Here is a 19,278-nt window from a genome sequence, read left to right on the forward strand (position 1 = left end):
AGTCCAAAGGTTCACATACTTTTTCCTCCCTGCACTGTGAATGTTTACATGTTATGTGCAATTATACCATGGCAACATCTAATGTTTGTGTAGTTTTATGTTCAGAAGACTGTGTTCTTCTATTGTTGTGACTTAGATGACGTTCAGAGCACATTTTATGCCCAATTCATGCAAAACTCCACGTAATCCCAAGGGGTTCACATACTTTTTCTTGCAACTGTATTTTGCCTACTTCCCAGAGTTCAGCTTTAACTATACAACCTAATGCTTTCTGAAAGCTCTTTCTTGTTGAGCGGTTTGCCTAGGGTTCAGTGTTGGACTAGATCACACATATAGTAACAGTGAATGTAACATATATGATATAGAAAGATCATAAAGCCAGTTTTGTATAGTTAGTGTTATGAGCTAACAACAGTGCTTTCATTTTTTTATGATCTAAAACTGGCTGATAACCGTAGCTTGTTGCACTCAAAAGTGGGTCAGTGAATCTCTTCAATGCACACATTTAACCTCAATAACAGGCCTTATATGTAATTCAAAGAAAGAGTTTCAAATGACCTACTACTAACCATATATCTATGGATGTTTTTCAGCCACGCAGGCTGAAAAACATTTACCACTTCTAATAATGATTAGTTTTAGATCAGCAGTGTGCACCCTTCAAGTCAGAACCCGAAATGTGGTAACCCTAATTTTTTTTTCTTCATTCTGTTCTACTGTAAGTTATGTCTTGCAGGAATTAGAACAATGCCATAGTAACATATGGATTCCTAACATAAAATGGATGCTTCATACTTTGTCCATAGCCTCTCAATGGTTTTCTCGAGCAAAGGCTGGGGAAGAAACATGCATCAATTCCATTTGGAAATCATGATGTCTGTCAGTGGGGGATATCTGCAGTCCACTGCAGTTTACTTCTGTGTTTTATAATGCTTCATGAGACCTTTGCGTAAAAGCTCTACACAAGAATTGCATTGGAAAATGATGCACATTTACATTCTTTATTTTCAGTTTGCTTTATTTCTTAGATTTTAATGATAGATGATTATTTTTTTTACTGTATCAGTGCTTTACTATGTTCAGTCTTGAGATTTGGTGCTTATTACTGCTTTCCAAACAGTATGACACAAGTATCACTTTCTAAAAATAGTCAGATATATAGCTTAGAGCTCAGGCAATATCTGGATCAAGTATGTCAAACTCAGATGAAACTGTGGCCCAAATAGCCAGGACTTAATCTTCACGGTGGCCATACTATGAGGGCTGCTCCTACTTAATTCCAAAAAAGGATTATGTCACTTTTGAGTTTTAAGATTATTGCAAAAATTACAATTTACAATATTAAATCCCAGAGAACGAGACCATAAATATTTGCTGAAGTACAAAATATTTAAAGGATAAGTTCACCTTTGGGAACATGTTACATGTTTCACTTGTTTTTAGGGTGGAACATGTAACATGTTCCTAATCCTGCAGCCACTGCCCCCCTCTCCATGTGACAGACGTACGGGGAGAAGTTCTGTACACACGGCCGTGTCATTCATTCACAGTGTTCTTTGAATGAATGGACTACAGCCCGACAGCCTTAGCAGCTTTTTGCTTGTAGTCCTCAATGTACTACCTTGGCACTGTGAGCATTGTGGTAGTTCATTGAGTTATCCTGTCAGCAAGTATTGGATTGCTTGTATGCGATGTATGAGCAAGCAGATACACTGACAGTGTGCAGGAGACCTGCATTGCATCAACGATCTACTGATCGCTGGTGCAATGCTTTACAGGCTCCTAACACAAAAAAAAATTGCATTTATTATATTTTGTGGAAAGGTGAACTTATCCTTTAAGTAAGTGTAACTTAAGATCTAGAGAACAACTGTGGGTATTTATTCCCCATAACCACTGAGGGCTGCAGAGAAGGAGCAAGAGCACTGCATGCAGATCTATAATACACCATTTTGACATGCCTGATCTAGAAGATCTTATTTATTATGTCTACAGACCTTTTTGTGTGCTGCTTCTTCATAAAACGTTTATTTCTATCCAATACTAAGTAAAGCCATAATGTGCTGGGACACACTCTAAATAAGGTACTCCACGACACCAACCATCCATGAATGGGTTACCGAAGTGTATTTTAACATGTGCATGCGAGAGCTTTTGGCCATTACTAAAGAAACTTTCTCTAAATTTTGTATATTGTGTTTCTCATGGACTGAATTTTCTGACTCCCCTAAACTCCTGCCTTTATGCAGGTCTTAGCCACGCAACATTGCTCTTTGATCAGCTGGATGGATGTTTCAATCGCACATCTTACTTACTTGCTCCACCTCCCTTTATCAACCCTCCTTTTGTTTCTTTTCTGCCTTCCCCCTTTTCTCTTCTTTACCTCTTTTCTAGATGTCTTTCCTCCATTTTTAATTTTGGAAAAGTGGCAGTACACAGTACCTTACCCAGGATCTTCGAAAGGGTTCTCGCTGCCTGATACAATATTTCCTGTTTACTGGGCCCCAATCCTACTTGGGAGATAGACCTAACCCCTAATTTTATCCCTCCTTTGACTTCCTACAAGAGGCCATCAGAGTGGACCCTTCAGCTCGTCACCAGAGAATGTCCTTATCGCATTTGGCTGTGAGTGTTTACATCCTTTACTCAATCTGTGTATGATTTTTTGTGACGTTTATTATTTCCTTCATTTATACTAAAGCTGTTGCAATACTAAGCTTTGTATCTTGCCGTGTGCCACATTTTTCAATTAAAAACAAAAACATCCTCCATCAGATAAGAAGGTATTTGGGCGCGTAAGTCTTGATTTACCTGAGACAAGTTTTGTTCAGAAGCAAAGCCCAGACCATACACTGTGTTGGCTCGACTATCAGCCCATTGTCCGAATTTCTGTGAGGTTTTGGTAAAGGTCATGTTTGGAGTAATGGTGCTGTTGATGATGGCCTGCGCAAGAAAGATAGATATTTATAAGATGCATTTTTATGCTTTCATTCTTTCTAAATACGATGCATTGTGGCTTACCTTGTTGCCACCCACACTGATGATACGATACACATTTCTTGTGGCATCATAGAAGTAGGACACAGTGGCAGCATGTTTGCTGGCTGGAATCCAATTCTTTTTGGTAACTGGGTCTATCTGAAAAACGTGAGCTCGGGTGCTAAAAATGGGTTGTTCCCTGTAAAGAAAAGATAACTGATCAGTGATGGCGACACTTTACCATTGCTACGGTAGTTACTATTATTAATTCCTCAAATCTATATTTTGGACCCAAAGAGCATCAAGATGATAAACTTACAGAAACATAATTTTATTAATACATTATATTTATCATTGAAATCCTCTGTACCCTAAGGCTTCGTTCACACTACATGTGCAGAAAAACTGATGGAAACTGACACGCAGATTTCACTTGCAGAGACATCAGATTACATCAGTTTTCACGCCCATTTCAATGAGTTTTATACATGTTGCAGATTCCTGCAAAGAAAATATCCGCACTTAATACTCCTGTTGCAGGGCACATAGAGAACAATTGATTTTGTTGTGTCTTTGCAGAAAAAGTGACGTCTCTGCACCATGGTGTGAATGAGCCCTTAAAAACACAGAAGTATCCATTCTAAAAAACAGTAAATATTCAAATTTTTCTTGTTGAAAAATAATAACTATGGGATGCTCTTTCTGTTTGAGCATTCTGTAAACAACAATACAGCAAGTTGTATCAAGCAAGAAGTTATTATTTCTCAATGGGGAGGATAGATAGTTGCCACCATTTGACAGCCGCTGTCTTGATGTTTACATCCAGCGTCGTAAGTCCTCTGTCAGCTGGCTGATCCTGCACAATAGAGCCCCACACTAGTCTATGGGGCCTGTCTATCTTTGTTTGTGCCCAGTAGACAGGTTCCATAAACTTCTATGGGGTTCTACTGCTTAGGTGTGGTCAGAAGACAGAGGACTTGTGGTGGGGGATGTAAAGAATTCTTGGCCACAGCATTCCCTGGGAACCTGTCAAAATAGTGATGTCAGCCTCTGCAGCATGGAAGCTGAGGGTAAGGTACTTATATTAACTAACGTTTTCACTTACTGGTTGATCAATGATGCAACAGCACATTGATCAAGTCATCCCTCTGCTCACTCATCCCTTGTTCACATGTTCCTTGTCAGCCTGACTGGCTGATAGCACGGCCCTTTTCTCTGCCTGCCTGGTTGCTGCTTTACAGAGGATTAAATGAGGCTGGTATCAAGACCAGTTCTGTTACGTACACCAGTTACATTAAGATACATTTGATGAACGTTCAGTGAAAACATTACTGCATTAGCTGGTGATTTACACTCACTGGCCACTTTATTAGGTACAACTGTTGAATTCCTGGGTAACATAAACCGCTAATCAGCCAATCACATGGCAGCAACTCAATGCATTTAGGCATGTAGACATGGTGAAGATGACTTGCTGAAGTTCAAACTGAGCATCAGAATGGGGAAGAAAGGGGATTTAAGTGACTTTGACTGTGGCATGGTTGTTGGTTCCAGATGGGCTGGTCTGAGTATTTTAAAAACTGCTGATCTACTGGGATTTTCACACACAACCATCTCTAGGGTTTACAGAGAATGGTCCAAAAAAGAAAATATCCAGAGAGTGACAGTTGTGTGAATGGAAATGAGGTCAGAGGAGAATGGGCAGACTGGGTGCTGTGACATTCAGATGGTAGGGTCAGAATTTGGCTTAAACAACATGAAAGCATGGATCCATACTGCCTTGTATCAACGGTTCAGCTGCTGGTGGTGTAATGGTGTGGGGGATGTTTTCAAGGCACTAGCAAGGTGTACTTAATAAAATGGCTGGTGAGTGTATATATGCCCAAAAATGTAAGCAAAACACTTGAAGACATTCCAATTCGAGGGGGAAAAAATTAAAAGCTGATTATATATTTAATTCCACAAAGTATGGAATACATCTAATTCAACAAAGTAAGTAAATGTATAATGGAAATGGATGAGTTTAAGTATTATTCAAGTATAAAAAAATTATAGAAAGTCATTCTACTTGATAAAGAATTCTTGGAGACCCCTTAAATCTGAAAAAAAAATTATCTTTTCTATTAAAACTACTAAAAAAAAGTCCTTTAATGTGTTTTTCTGTATGAGCTTTAACATACAGGATGCCACAATAAGTCAGTATCTTCTGCTGGGCAATTACCATTGTGAAATTGCATTCTAATTTCAGTTATATTCTGTACCATTATTTCAAAAGAGCACATCTGCATGCTGGGTTTTAAACCAGAGTGGTAAATGTGTTATTGCACTGCTGGGAGATCTAGCAGTGACATTTAAATTATGAATAGAGGAAAAGTGAATTGCAATAAAAGAGATATAATGCATATATAGATTTTTAAGTGCACCATATCCTAAACTGAGCACTGTTAAATAGGAATATACACAGACAAAAGAGTGAATGCTTTGGAAGTGCAGGAAAAAATAGAGTACAGTAATGTCATGTAAGAGTGGAGAACAAAATCATTTATATTTTCTCCTAAAATGGCTAAATACCAACATGCATTATTCTCTAATTGGGACAGTTTAAAATGAACCTTTCCTTTAAAAGGTATAGACTAGCTCTAGTAAAACGAATAATGAACCCTAAGTCAATGTACTTTTTGAGCACCTTAGGAGCCCTGAGTCACTCTGATATGCAAATATTGACTTCTAGAGAAATGCTTAATTAATGCATTACAATTTAACTAAACCCAATAGAGTTTAATCGACTAAAAGATATTAGTCGACTAAAATGTACTGGAGATTTTAGTTGACTAAAAATGAAAACAATTCAGATGACTAAAATACAACTAAATCTATAATGGCGTTTTAATCAGACTAGACAAGACTATGAGTACAGCTAAATTGAAATTTGACATCAAAATTAACACTGGTTCAAAGTAGCACATGATTTCTGCCCTAATTTTGGGAGCATAATGTAGTCATGGACTGATATTTCTTGTTCAAATGTGATCAAACATCTGCAAGGCAAAATTCCAATGTATGAGAAAATTGCTCATAGATCAGCTTGTGAATGCAAGTCTTTCTACCTTTGCAAAGATAGAAAAGCATTTCATTTTTTTATTCTAAAATTGTATTTGATGTTTTTATTTTTTAAAGGCTTGTAGAACATTTAAAAACTCTGACTTAGCAATTGTTTGCTATGTGTAGGCTACACAAATCAAGCAAACAGTAAGAAATGTTGGCCTGTAGCATCCATAATATGCATGTTTTCATTTTCTTTCAATATAGTGTTGCTTTGTGATAAATGTGCTGCGACCCTGTTTACATTCTTCTACCACCATGGTAATGGGTTTAAGCCTTGACTATTTTTTTCTTGCACACCTGCCTACATTTAAATGAACTCTTTAGAACCTGATCACATTTCTTCAAGAAATTTCCCTGAAAAAGACTTAAAGCTGAATTTTGTTTTCTTTCCCGTGCATTGGGGCTTTGTCCGCACTGCTTGGATTACCTGCTCATTTTATTCTAGGGGAGAGGAGAGCATAGATATACTTACCTGATCCTCCCTGCACAAGACCAGGCCAGCACCCCTGCACTCCAGTGGTCTTGAAAATGGATGTTCCTGGCGTCATCATGCCCAGAACATGCTCCATAGACAGAAACATTCCACTGATGGACTGTGAGGAAGCGCGGTTTTCTTGACGATCGAAGGATCAGGTGAATATAAACTTTGTGCTAACCCCTAGAAAAAACAGTTGACCCATGCAGTGTGGGCACATGCAGTGTGGGCACAGCCCCACTGCATGGGAAAAATTATTTGCCCAGAGTTGGGCTTTAACCACTTCCCGACTGCGCTATAACCAAAAGAAGGCTACAGCGCTGTCGGCTAGTTCTGAGAAGGCGTCCATGGACGTCCTCCCAGAACCACACCATCCATTGTGCGCGATCTGTGATCACTGTGTCCTTCAGACACAGGTGATCATGTGTCCAAGTAGGGGGCCAATCAGAGCCACCTTTTACATGTGACCAGCTGTGTCCAATAACAGCTGATCACATGTAAACAAGAAATGCTGGTTATCGGCAGTCCTCTCCTCACACAGACAGCGCATGAGGAGAGGACAGGAGAGTCGGTAAGCGGCATTTTTACCCTAGTCATCAGTGCCCTGATGATCAGTGTAGCCCCATCAGTGTGCCCAACAGTGCTGGCTTTCAGTGCCCATCAGTGTCTATCTGTGATGGCTTTCAGTACCTCCTCGGTGATGCCTGTCAGTGCCGCCTGTCAGTGCCCATCAGCGCCGCCTATCAGTGCCCATCAATGCCACATATCAATGCCCATCAGTGCCGCATATCAGTGCAGCCTGCTCAGTGCCCATCAGTGCAGCCTATCAGTGCAGCTTATCAGTGCACATCAGTGAAACCACAGTGCCTAAAAATAGAGAGCAACTAGCATGTGCAGAGTAGGGCGAGACAGTGTATTACTGGATTTCAAACAATATACTAACTTATTTTTAATGCTTTGCATAGCTATACCCACAAAAGAGGCTAACATGAAGTGATTTTGCAGGACATAAAAACATATAAACCCTCATCTAATAAAACAATCCATTTAGTTAAAAATAGAAATTAAACTTGACAAGTGATGTCGATAAACATAAACCGTCTTGCCCCCTGTACCCAACTGTTGGTCGGACCCTTCAACAAGTGTCCTTTGTTTCTTCCTTATTTCTTTCCTTTACTTCCCCTATCTCTATTCTCACTCTTCCCTTTCTATTTTAACTCGCCTCCTCTTTCCCTTCCCTGGATTTGAATATCTTCCATCTACAGGGGTCTAAGGGACCCCTTTGGTTACCATCAACAGAGATTTATTTTTCTTATTGAAACATTGTATTTTGCGCATTGTTCCGGCCCGAATGGGCTGCAGTTTGTATAGGATGGAGGGGGAGAAGCATAGATGTATATCTTCTCTGTACTGATTTGTAATTTCTTATAAAAAACTGAATAAACACTATTGGAGAACAAAAATAGAAATGAAAGGTAAAACATTTGTGTACAGATATGAAAAAAACATTAGAAATACCTTTTTTTCCGTTTTTATGAGTGATCGCAAACTCTGTTATCAGTAGCATAAGAAACTTAGAGAGCTGGGGAAGGAGAAACAGCAGCACACCGGTCTTCCCAGTGAATGGCTCTGCAGGGGGCCATGTCAGCACAAGTCTGTTCATTGTATTAGCTCCCAGCACAGCTATAAAACTGAGCATGCTGTGCTCTGCTGCCTAGTGCGGTCAGTTTTTGATAGGAAAGCAGAGGGACTGTCAGGATCACCAGGGATTTCACACAAAGCAATCAATACAAAGAGAACAACATACTTTTTCATACAAGTAGATAGTAGAGCAGGCACATATCAAGAATATGAAATGTTGGGTATGCATATTATTTAATTTTCTGACTAAAGTTCCACTTTGGCACAGGTTGTCCTTTAAGACCTGCCCCCCGCCTTCATGAGTGCACCAAACCTGTAGAAACACTTTCCTTCTTTCTTAAAGAGGTGATTTTTACTTTAAGTCCTTGCTCAGAACCACACAGTCTTGTTTCAGAAAGTGCCATAGTTATTCCTATGAGGATCCATATTTATTTTATTTATTACAGGTACTTATATAGCGCCATCAATTTATGCAGCACTTTACATATATATGTAAATTTTGACAGGAGCCATTTCACCTACCAGCATGTCTTTGGAGTGTGGGAGGAAACTGGAGTACCCAGAGGAAACCCACGCAGGCACAGGGAGAGCATGCAAACTTGTTACAGGTGATGCCATGGTTGGGATTTGAACCAACGGCCCTAGTACTGCCAGGCAGAAGTGTTAACCATTTAGCCACTGTTATGGAGGCTGCCAGCAGTCCTACAGAGTATGGATCTGCCCTTAGGAATAAATAGGGCCCATCATGAAGAGGACACAGTGGGGATACTTACTGAAGCAAGGCTTTCCGGCTCCAGATAGGGCAGCATGGTAAACATTGCTGGATAGAGAACAAATGTGAGTGCAATTGTTCTTTAATACTTACTGGTCGGTAGTGAGTGCTCACTTCACTGTCTTCAAAAGTTTTAGTAAACAATGACTCTTCAGCATCTGAAATACTTCCATATGTATTGGAAGCTTGAACCCCCCACCATGCTCTGTGGTTTCTCATGTTGACCCCTATGTCTCTATTTAAGTCTTTAGATGATGAAGTGGCAAGTGAATGGAAAAAAGTGTACAGTGGGGAACATGGCATCAAATATATCTGGAAGTTTGTAGGATGCTGCAGATTCTGCCAGATTCCAAAGCTCTGGAAGGAAACTAGACTTATCGACCATTTGAATGATTAGTATTAAGTCTTCTATTCTTGTGTATAACAGTGCAGCACTTAACTCATTCAAAATATAGGGCAATTTAGACCTGCACCCATTAATCTGACAGATATAACCATATGAAAAAATGTAATCAAAAAGTGTCCAAAAGGTGATTAATATGAATAATAAAATAATCAGTCCCACATGCCATGATGAAAACAGGAAACTTCAGAGATAGCCAAGCTGACACCATCCACTCTCATGCAAGGCTTACCAGAAGGTTTGTGACTCCCTACTAAGAGTGGTCAATAAACGCTCTTTAAGGAGATACAGTTGACATCATGGAAACCAGATGGTCATCATCAAGAACCCCAAAATTGTGACAAGCAATCTTATCCACAGCCATCTCTGTGGCTAACAATAACTCTGCAAAATTCTAACTCTAGTCAGTGGAACTGGGAAAAGTTGCTAGCCACAGAGGCAGCTGTGGATAAAATTGCTTCTCACAATTTTGGGCTTCTTGATGGTGACCATCTGGTTTCTATCATGTCAACTTTATCTCCTTAAAGAGCGTTCATTGGCCACTCTTAGTAGGGGGTCAAAAACTTACTGGTAAGCGTTGCATGAGAGTGGTTGGTGTCACCTTGGCTATCTCTGAAGTGTCCTGTTTCCATCATGGTTAATTTATCTATATTAATCACCTTTTGGACACTTTATGATTACATTTTTTTCATATGTTTATTATATTTCTCACATTTATGGGTACAGGTCTAAACTTTTTGCATTTTGAATGAGTTAAGCGCTGCACTGTTGTTATACACATTTATCGAATGCCTGGTATCGGGTTATAGTGCCTAGCTACTATTGTTTGTTTTTTCCATTTTTCACTCTAAGATTTTCTTTTGGATTTATTAGTCTTCTATTCTTTGTGATTTGTTTATATTTTCTCTTCGTATGCTGTTGACTGTTCACACAATGCTCAAGCATACCTTAGAAGAATACGTTTATTTTGTGGTATAACATCTTCTTGAACACCCCCCTGCCCAAAATGGTTCCAATTTCTTTAAAGGGAGTAGAGCAGACCTAAATCAGGATTTAAGAGGGGCCAAAATCCTCTTCTTAGAGCATGGTACTCTAGCCATGTGGTTGCCATGTGTCAGGGATGAGAAGAGGTGACAGTCTGCTCGTTTCCTTCTTATTTACAAACAAGAATTACTGGCTTGGGATCCAGGCACTGGTCATCTAGTGGACTGTTGAGCTTATTTCACCTTTTGCCTTTATTGTTTACGCAGTCCTGGCCAGTATAACCTGAATTATGAACACTGTTGTCCTTGGCAACTAATCAGATGCATTGTTTTATTTTCCCAGTGCAAGCTGATAAATGAAATGTGAGTTGGTTGCTATGGCCAAGAGTTGGTTGCTATGGCCATAAATCAGATGATAAAGTACCCAAGCAATACCTTGTTTTTTTAACATATCTTTATTTTTTATGTCACTTATGTCATTCAGCTGAGATTAATCACCTTGAAAAAGACTGGGGGGGGGGGGGGAAATGACAGGGAATTACTGTTTCCTAGGTGCAGTGGGACATGAAGGGGTACATTTTGTAAACAAGATATATATTGAGCTATGGGAGCATTTCTACTGTATAGTATGTTGGATTTATACAAACAACACATGCAGTCTGCCACAAATATGAAACTGCAAAAAAATTGATTTGGATCAATACAACAGAGGATGAGATAAAACTGTTTAGCTCCAATGCAGTTTAGGCTAAAGTGCTGTTAAGTTAGATGAATACATGACTACAGTAGGACGGAAGTCATTATTCCACTCCCAGAAGAATAAAAAGGAAGGGTGGATTGATTAAAAGCATTCTTTTAAAGGAGCATATTGTTTTACTAATTACTGACTTCCTAATTAATAGGCAGCTTCTTTCCCAAAGGATGGGGTGAGTGGTGCAAGCATTAAGATTTTTACTGTGTGCTTCATGTGACCCAGATGAAATGACAGCTGATTAATCTGACCCAAACCAAAGCTTCCCTTAATTGAGTCTTGGGGAATTTCCAAGAAGATGCACATGCTCCCTGTTAATCATGGCTGGGTCATAAACTGATAATGCCTTCTGGCTGAGTTCAAAGGAAAATGTATATTTCTATAAAAATAAAAGCTGGAATATTTGATCATTTTACACATTCACAAAAAGTGTTTTTTTATCAATTGATATGTTGTTTTTAGGCTAGCAGCCAGTAGACAGAAAGCAAGAAGGAATAGAAACGCAAAATATGAAAAGAGTGTTATTCTATGCAAAGGCTCTGCATGGTATGTAATGATTTCCTCACCTGACTCTCATTGCTGGACATTCATGCCTGGGAAGGGATATGGCTCAGCAGGAGGGGTAATGCTTACACTGGTTACACACAGCAATTTTCTGGCAATTTTAGGGTTTTTCAATACGTTTTCTATAGCCAAAATGAATGGATCAACACAATCAAGAGATTCATTGAAGACTGCACAGCACATCTAAGAAAATGAATACATGACTGCATTGTTATGGCATCCTTTTTAAATGAATGACAGGGTGTCACTTGTTTAACCCCTAGCCTACAGGGCACTTATACCCCCTTCCTACCCAGGCCAATTTCCAGCTTTCAGCGCTGTCACACTTTGAATGACAATTGCGCGGTCATGCAACACTGTACCCATATGAAATTTTTATCCTTCTTTTGTGACAGAGCTTTATTTTGGTGGTATTTAATCACCTCGGGCTTTTTTATTTTTTCTTAAACCAAAAACCACTGAAAATTTTGAAGAAAAAAAAATACGTTTTTTCTTAGTTTTTGTTATAAAATGTTGTAAATAAGTGATTTTTCTCCTTCACTGATGTGCACTAATAAGGCTGCAGTGATGGGCACTGATAGGCTGCACTGATGGACACTGATAGGTGGCACTGATGGGCACTGATGAGGAGGCACTGGTAGGTGGCACTGATGGGCATTGACAGGCATCACTGATGGGCACTGAAAGGCAGCACTGATATATGGCACTGATAGGCAGCACTGACTGGCACTGATAGGCAGCACTGACTGGCACCGTTAGGCGGCACTGACTGGCACTGATAGGCGGCACTGACGGGCACTGATAGGCGCCACTGATGCACACTGATAGACGGCACTGACTGGCACTGATAGTCGGCACTGACTGGCACTGATAGGTGGCACTGATTGGCAGCACTGAGAGGTGGCAGTGATTGGCACTGATGGATGACACTGAAAGGCAGCTCAGATGGGCACTGATATGTGGCATTGATGTGCACTGGTAGGCACTGATATGTGGCATTGATGTGGCACTGGCACTGTTCAGCACTGACAGCTGGAACTGATGGACACTGACAGCTGGCACTTCTGGGGCCACACTGATCATCAGTGCCCTGATGATCAGTGTACATGTCCCCTCTGCGGAATGCCGATTACCGGCTCTCCTCTCGAGCTGTCAGCGTGACAGCTCGTGAGAAGAGAAATGCCGATAACCGGCATTTCCCTGTTTACATGTGATCAGCTGTGATTGGACACAGCTGATCACATGACCGAGCCGACATCTTCGGCTCTTTCCGTGGATCGGTTATCCGCTGTGTCCGAGGGACACAGCGTACCGCTGATCGCCATGCCGCGCTCCCAGAACGAGAGAACCACCTTGCGCCTGTCATTGGACTATATGGCGGGCGGAAGGTGGTTAAAACATACTGCATAGTATTGGTGTATTCCACAAAATGCATGTGTTTGTATATTGTTTTTTTATTTTAGGCAAAGTTGGTGAATAGTAATGAGTAACGTACTTGGGTTCGGTTTGAGAGCGGTTCAGTAAACATAACTGTACCAAATCAGAACCCTATTGACATCAGTAGAAGGTGAATGTTAAAAAAAAGTATTTGTTAATTTTCTAGAGAAATAGCCAAGGCATTATCAAAGAAAAATTATGGGAGGACTGGTCACTGTCCTGGGGAACATGTCAAAGCAAAAAAATATTTTTACAAAATTCCAGTTGGCAGGGAGTAATAATGTTGGTGACCATTAAAATCAAAAGTACCTTTAAAGTGGAAGTCGAGGCTATTACTAAGTTTAAATCTGCTCCCACACCCTTCTAACACCCATACTAACCATCCTGTACAAGGAAAAAGTTTATACTTACCTATTCTGGTTTAGTCACGTTAGCTCCCAGTGCTAACATCAGGGGAGAGGAACGACAGCCAACAATGGATACCCCATAGTAAGCCTGCAGTGACATCACCGCCTAGGTGACCGCTGCTCTCGTCTCTCCCCTGAAGCTGGCTGCTGGGGGAGATCATGTGGCCGGACCAGAGCGCCCTGGGAATAGGTAAGTATAAGCATCTTCCTTCTACAGGGCAGTTAGTATAGGAGTTCAAAGTGGGGTCGGAGCAAATTTAACCTTAGCTAGTAATAGTCTGGACAAGTAAAAAAATGCAATTTCAATTGCTGGTAAATGAAAGTTCCTGGCTGCTTCATTCTCATCGTAAACAAAATCTAGGGATTCTGCTAAAAATGTTAACAGGGTAACCCTATGCAAAAAAAAATAAGGGATGAAGAAAACAAAATGGTGTATGGTTCCCGTTAACAATACATACCAGACCCTTATCTGACCCTAGGTTCACACCTAAGCATTTTCCACAGCGTTTTGCAGAAACGTAGTACAGTCCATTTAACATGATTTCTTATGGGACATGTTCACACCTGTGCTTTTTCACCCAGTGCGTTTTTTGGAAAGGGTCAGGGACTTTTTTGAACACAAAAAGTTGCGTTTTTGTTTCTATAGACTTCAATGAAAATGCTGCAGAAAAGCACGTAGTGCACTTTTGCTGCATTTTTGATGCGTTTTTGCATTTTAAATCTGCCTAACAACAAGAAAAAAAAACAAACCACAAAACACATCAAAAACACTGCAAAAACACAAGTGCAAAACCGCAATGCAGAAACGGCTCAAACGCAACCTGCATAGGTGTGAACCTAGCCTCAAAGAGGGTCTGGTATGGATGTCAAGGAGAACTCCATAGAAAACCAAGAAAAAAAGCATTGGATTCCCCCCACAATTCACACCAGACTTTTAATCGAGCATGCAGCCTGGCTGTCCAGGAAATGGTTGGAATGAGTGTCTGCCCCTGTTCCTCCTCCACCATACCAGACCACATGCCTTCAGCATGGCAGTTATCGTGCCAGGGGGGACAACCCCTGCAAAGCACCTTGTCCCCATGTAGCTGAGGACAAGAGCTTTTTCCCCACAACTGTGGCCTGGTGGTTGTGGGAGTCTGTGGTCTGGGGGAACTGTCGAAATCTGAAAGCCTCCTTTAACAATAAGGTGGCCCCCAAATATCACCCCCCATGTAAGGGGAACATAGTAACATTTTATACACTAAACCTTAGGCTGCTCATACACTATACAAGCTGACTCTACAATCTCCTTTAGATGTACTATTAACTACAGTCATGGACAAAAATATTGGCACCCCTGCATTTCTGTCAGATAATGCACCACTTCACCCAGAAAATTGTTGCAATTACAAATGTTTAGGCAATCTTATGTTTATCTCTATTGTTTGTACTGGTATGACACAAAAAAGCGTAGAAACAAAGAGCTAAATCCGACACATTCCAGGCAAAACTCCAAAAGTAGACTGGACAAAATTATTGGCACCCTCAATTTATTATTTGTTAGCACACCCCTTGGAAAAAATAACTGAAATCAAATCGCTGCCTGTAACCATCAATGAGTTTCTTACACCTCTCTACTGGAATTTTGGACCACTCTTCTTTCGGCAACTGCTCCAGGTCTCTCAGATTGGAAGGTTTCCTTTTCCCACCTGCTATTTTGAGATCTCTCCACAGGTGCTCTATGGGATTGAGATCTGGACTCATTGCTGGCCAGTTCAGTATTCTCCAATGCTTTGTCTTAAACTATTTCTGGGTGCTTTTTGATATGTGCTTTGGGTGATCGTCCTGCCCAAGATCCATGAGCTCTGATGGAGACCCAACTTTCTGACACTGGGCCCTACATTGCACCCCAGAATTCTTTGGTAGTCTTCAGATTTTATAATGCCATGCACACAGTCAAAACATCCAGCACCTGAACAGCAAAGCAACCCAAAAACATCAGTGAACCTCCACCATGTTTGACTGTAGGAACTGTAATCTTTTGTTTAACCACTTGCCCACCCCCATTGTGCCCAGGCCAATTTTCAGCTTCAGTGCTGTTGTACTGTGAATGACAATTGCGCGGTTATGCAACATTGTACCCATATGAAACTTGTATAATTGTTTTCACACAAATAGAACTTTCTTTTGGTGGTATTTAATCACCACTGGGGTTTTTATTTTTTGCACTATAAACAAAAAACAATTTGAAAAAAAAAAGTTTTTCTTTATTTCTATTATACAATTTTGCAAACAAGTAATTTTACACCTTCACTGATGTGCGTTGATGAGGCTGCACTGATAGGAAGCACTGATGGATACTGATAAGCAGCACTGATAAGCTGGCACGGATAGGCAGCACTGATGTGCACCGATAGGTTGCATTGATGATGTGTCACTGATGAGGCAGCACTGGTGGGCACTGATGATTCTGTATTGATAGGCAGCACTGATGGGCATTGACAGGCAGCATTGATGGGCACTGACAGGCAGCACTTATGGGCACTGATGGGTGGCACTGCTGGTTGGCACTGATGGGCGGCACTGATGATCAGTGCCCTGATTATCAGTGCGGACATTTGCTGGTTATCGGCAGTACTTTCCTTAAACTGTGACAGCAACTGTGATAACCAGCAACTGTGATAACCAGCAACTGTGATAACCAGCAACTGTATTTACTTGTGATCTGCTGTGTCATTGGACACAGCTGATCACGTGGTAAAAGGCAGCTGTGATCGGCCTTTTACCTAGTCATGTGATCAGCTGTGTCCGCAGAAACAGCGATCACTGACAGCGCTGGGTGCACGCCACTGGGGATTTATAAAAAAATAAACAGCGGTTCTTTGAACAAGGGGACATTAGCAAAGTTGGCCCAACATGATCTGCCTCTTACATCTATTGCTGAGCTACGGACACCTTTAGGGCAGGTGGTTTCCTCACTAGACCAGATCTTGGAGACTTTCCATCAATTTTACAGCTCCTTATACACCTCCACCCTTCCCACTGATTTTCAGCCAACAGACCTACATGATCTGTTGGATCGGGTAGATTTGGGTTGGCTTTCAGAGATGGAACGATTCTCCTTGGTAAGCCAAGTTATGTTGGTTATGTAATATTCTTACCTGGGGCAGGAAGCCGCATACAATAAGAAAAGTACAATATCATTGTGATGTTTTGGTTGTGAATTTTTAATGAGAATGTCATATCTTGATTTTGTTTTTATGATGTTTTGATTTTTGGAATAAAATATTGAATTTTAAGATAATTGTCTAGTTAAATGCCTAAAAAGTAAATTTTCCTCGTTCTTCCAAAACAACCACTATATAACCCATTCATTATGTTGGAGGCAATGATAGTGAATTCTTTGGAGGCTCTCCAATTCCTTCTTTTTAGAGGCCCCCAGGCCCCTTGACCCCCTCAATGGTGACTACCCTACGAGCTTGGAGCGTGGGCCTTATAGCTAAACATTTCCCTAAGCAAGCTGTTTCACCAAATGCTCCATTGTGGCTTAATTCCTCCCAATCCCATCAATACAAGCTGCCTGATCCTGGAGCTTGAGCCAAATAAAAAATCAAGTCTACATTCCAGGTGGTTGTCAATGGTACCCTGAAATCCTTGGCCCAACTCTCCCAAGGCTTTAACGTGCCTCCCACATTCTATTATTGTAGGATGCAGCTCTTCCATGCCTTCCACGCTCAGTTCCCCGGGGCCTGTTCCCTTCACATCTCTGGTCTCCCTCCAAGATAGGCTGATACAATGTAATATTGTGCATAGGACATATATTACCCTGTCCAGGCTTCACAAAATGAACCCTTCTTGCTCCCCAGAGTGTTGGAGATGTGGTCATTCTCAGGGGAATATCTCCCACATCTTTTGGCATTGCCCCTTGGTTTCTGGTGTTTGGGGGGAGATCCTGACCCTAATAAATAAATTGGCATCTGTTGCTCTGAGACCCAGCATAATGGTTTGCCTGCTAGGCTTGGTTGAAAACATACTCCCAACTAGAGCTGAAAGGACCCTTGCTAGCCTTCTACTTTTCTATGCAAGAAAAGCTATTCCTTTACACTGGAAGAAGTCTACCCCCTATTCTATCCTCCTTCTGGAAGCAGCTTGTGATTGCTAGCTTACCCCTCTACAAGGACACCTACATACACAGGGGCTGCCCCTCGAACTATGACAAGGTTTGATCTAAATGGCTTGCAACTGCATCCTCTGTACCTTTTACTAGAGCTTAACCTCCCTAGCGGTATGATTATTTCAGATTTTTGGTGCTGAAAGCGGTACCATTATTCTGCATGGAAATATGTAGTTTTTTTATTGTAGACTGTAATATTTAAGAATAACTCACTGAAATCTGTCCGAACAAGAGTCTATTAAACATCCCGGGTATGATAAAATTTGAAACACAAAATCATAAATTATAATTTAATAAATAATCATAAAAAATAATAATATTACATTTAATTCAATAATATAATCAAACCAAAAACACTGAAATTTGAAATATAGCGCCAAGTTCGCACATTGCTGAGCAAAGTCGCAAAATTGTTTTCAGTGTCTGATGACGAATTTCTCCACGAATCACTCAATTCTGCAAGTGGTTCTGATTTACTATCGCTGTTTTCTAGCTGATCTAAACCCGCTTTTGACCTAAAGGGACACTTTTTGGACGCCGTGGACTTTTCTAAGTTTCCAGGCAGAAAGAACATTCAAAATGCAGACAGGGGACAGGACAAAGCACTAGGGACAAAATGTATGTGAAATGGGTTGAAACAGCAATGTTTTACTATGAAAAATCGTTTTGAAAAAAATGACTTTTTTTAAATTTCCAAATTTCCCGCCGCCGGTGGCGCCCGTATGTCCCGACGTCACAGGGACCGGAACACAGGAGCCGGATGCCGGCATCTGCCGCTGCAGGGGACACATCGCGGGAGCGAAGGACAAGGTAAGTGCTGCAGGGACTCCCTATGCAGCGCTGCATGGTAAGCCCGAGTGTAGCTCGGGGTTACCTCTTTTGGTACTGACATTTTACCCCAAGCTACACTCGGGAATACCGCTAGGGAGGTTAAGGGGTATTTGCACTCTATGTTTTTCTGAGTATGTAGACATCCACCAACTGTAACATCCCATCCTGTGATGTGTTCTGTATTTACTGTCTATTGAGCACTGAACTCTGGGCCAGACGTGTTTGTGTTTTATGTTCTAGTGTATACTTCACACATATGTCAGGTAGATATCAATTGTTCCATGTTGCCCTGTGTGGGTATATACTTGATTGTTTTATTGTCTGTTTGCAAATTTGAATAAACAGATTTCTTAAAAAAATACTAGTTTCCTCCTTAGTATACTTAAATGTCATTGGTGGCTGTAATTTAAAATAATTGGACAGGTGGATATGACCTACACATGACCTCCTTCTGACTTGCATTTTAACTACTATTAGGGTCGATTCACACCAGAACCGCGAGGAACGCAGTGAATGAATGCGCAATTTTGTATTCTTTGCACAGTGAAACTTCACCTCATTTACTCTCCAAGCTCTGGAGCAACTGCACTTGCAAAGTGACAGTCTATTTGCCTGTAGCAAATCAACCCCGTTGTTTATGCTTACAAAGGAAGCGGTGGTCGCACATATGGCCAGGTCTACTTACAATGTACAATGTACAAAAATGCTGCATTCAGTTCCATATAAATTACTAATCTGAATGATGCATATTGAAAGCAAGGAAATACCCTAAAAAAG

General features: G+C 40.8%; 1 protein-coding gene across 3 annotated transcripts in view; it reads right to left on the reverse strand.

The window, feature by feature from the left end:
• The window catches only part of HOMER3 (homer scaffold protein 3), a 246,935-nt gene that overhangs the window by 141,880 nt on the left and 85,777 nt on the right, over positions 1 to 19,278 (reverse strand). For all 3 annotated transcript variants that reach the window (XM_089670796.1, XM_089670797.1, XM_089670799.1), the window contains 2 exons: positions 3,022 to 3,178; positions 2,812 to 2,943 (listed from right to left, as the gene is read on the reverse strand). In XM_089670796.1, the coding sequence (XP_089526922.1) occupies positions 2,812 to 2,943; positions 3,022 to 3,178 (289 nt within the window). The remainder of the gene's footprint in view (positions 1 to 2,811; positions 2,944 to 3,021; positions 3,179 to 19,278) is intronic.

The sequence above is a fragment of the Staurois parvus genome, unplaced genomic scaffold (genome assembly GCF_062004578.1).
Source record: "Staurois parvus isolate SC_StPar_1 unplaced genomic scaffold, SC_StPar_1.0 ptg000096l, whole genome shotgun sequence".
NCBI classification, from domain to species: Eukaryota; Metazoa; Chordata; class Amphibia; order Anura; family Ranidae; genus Staurois; species Staurois parvus.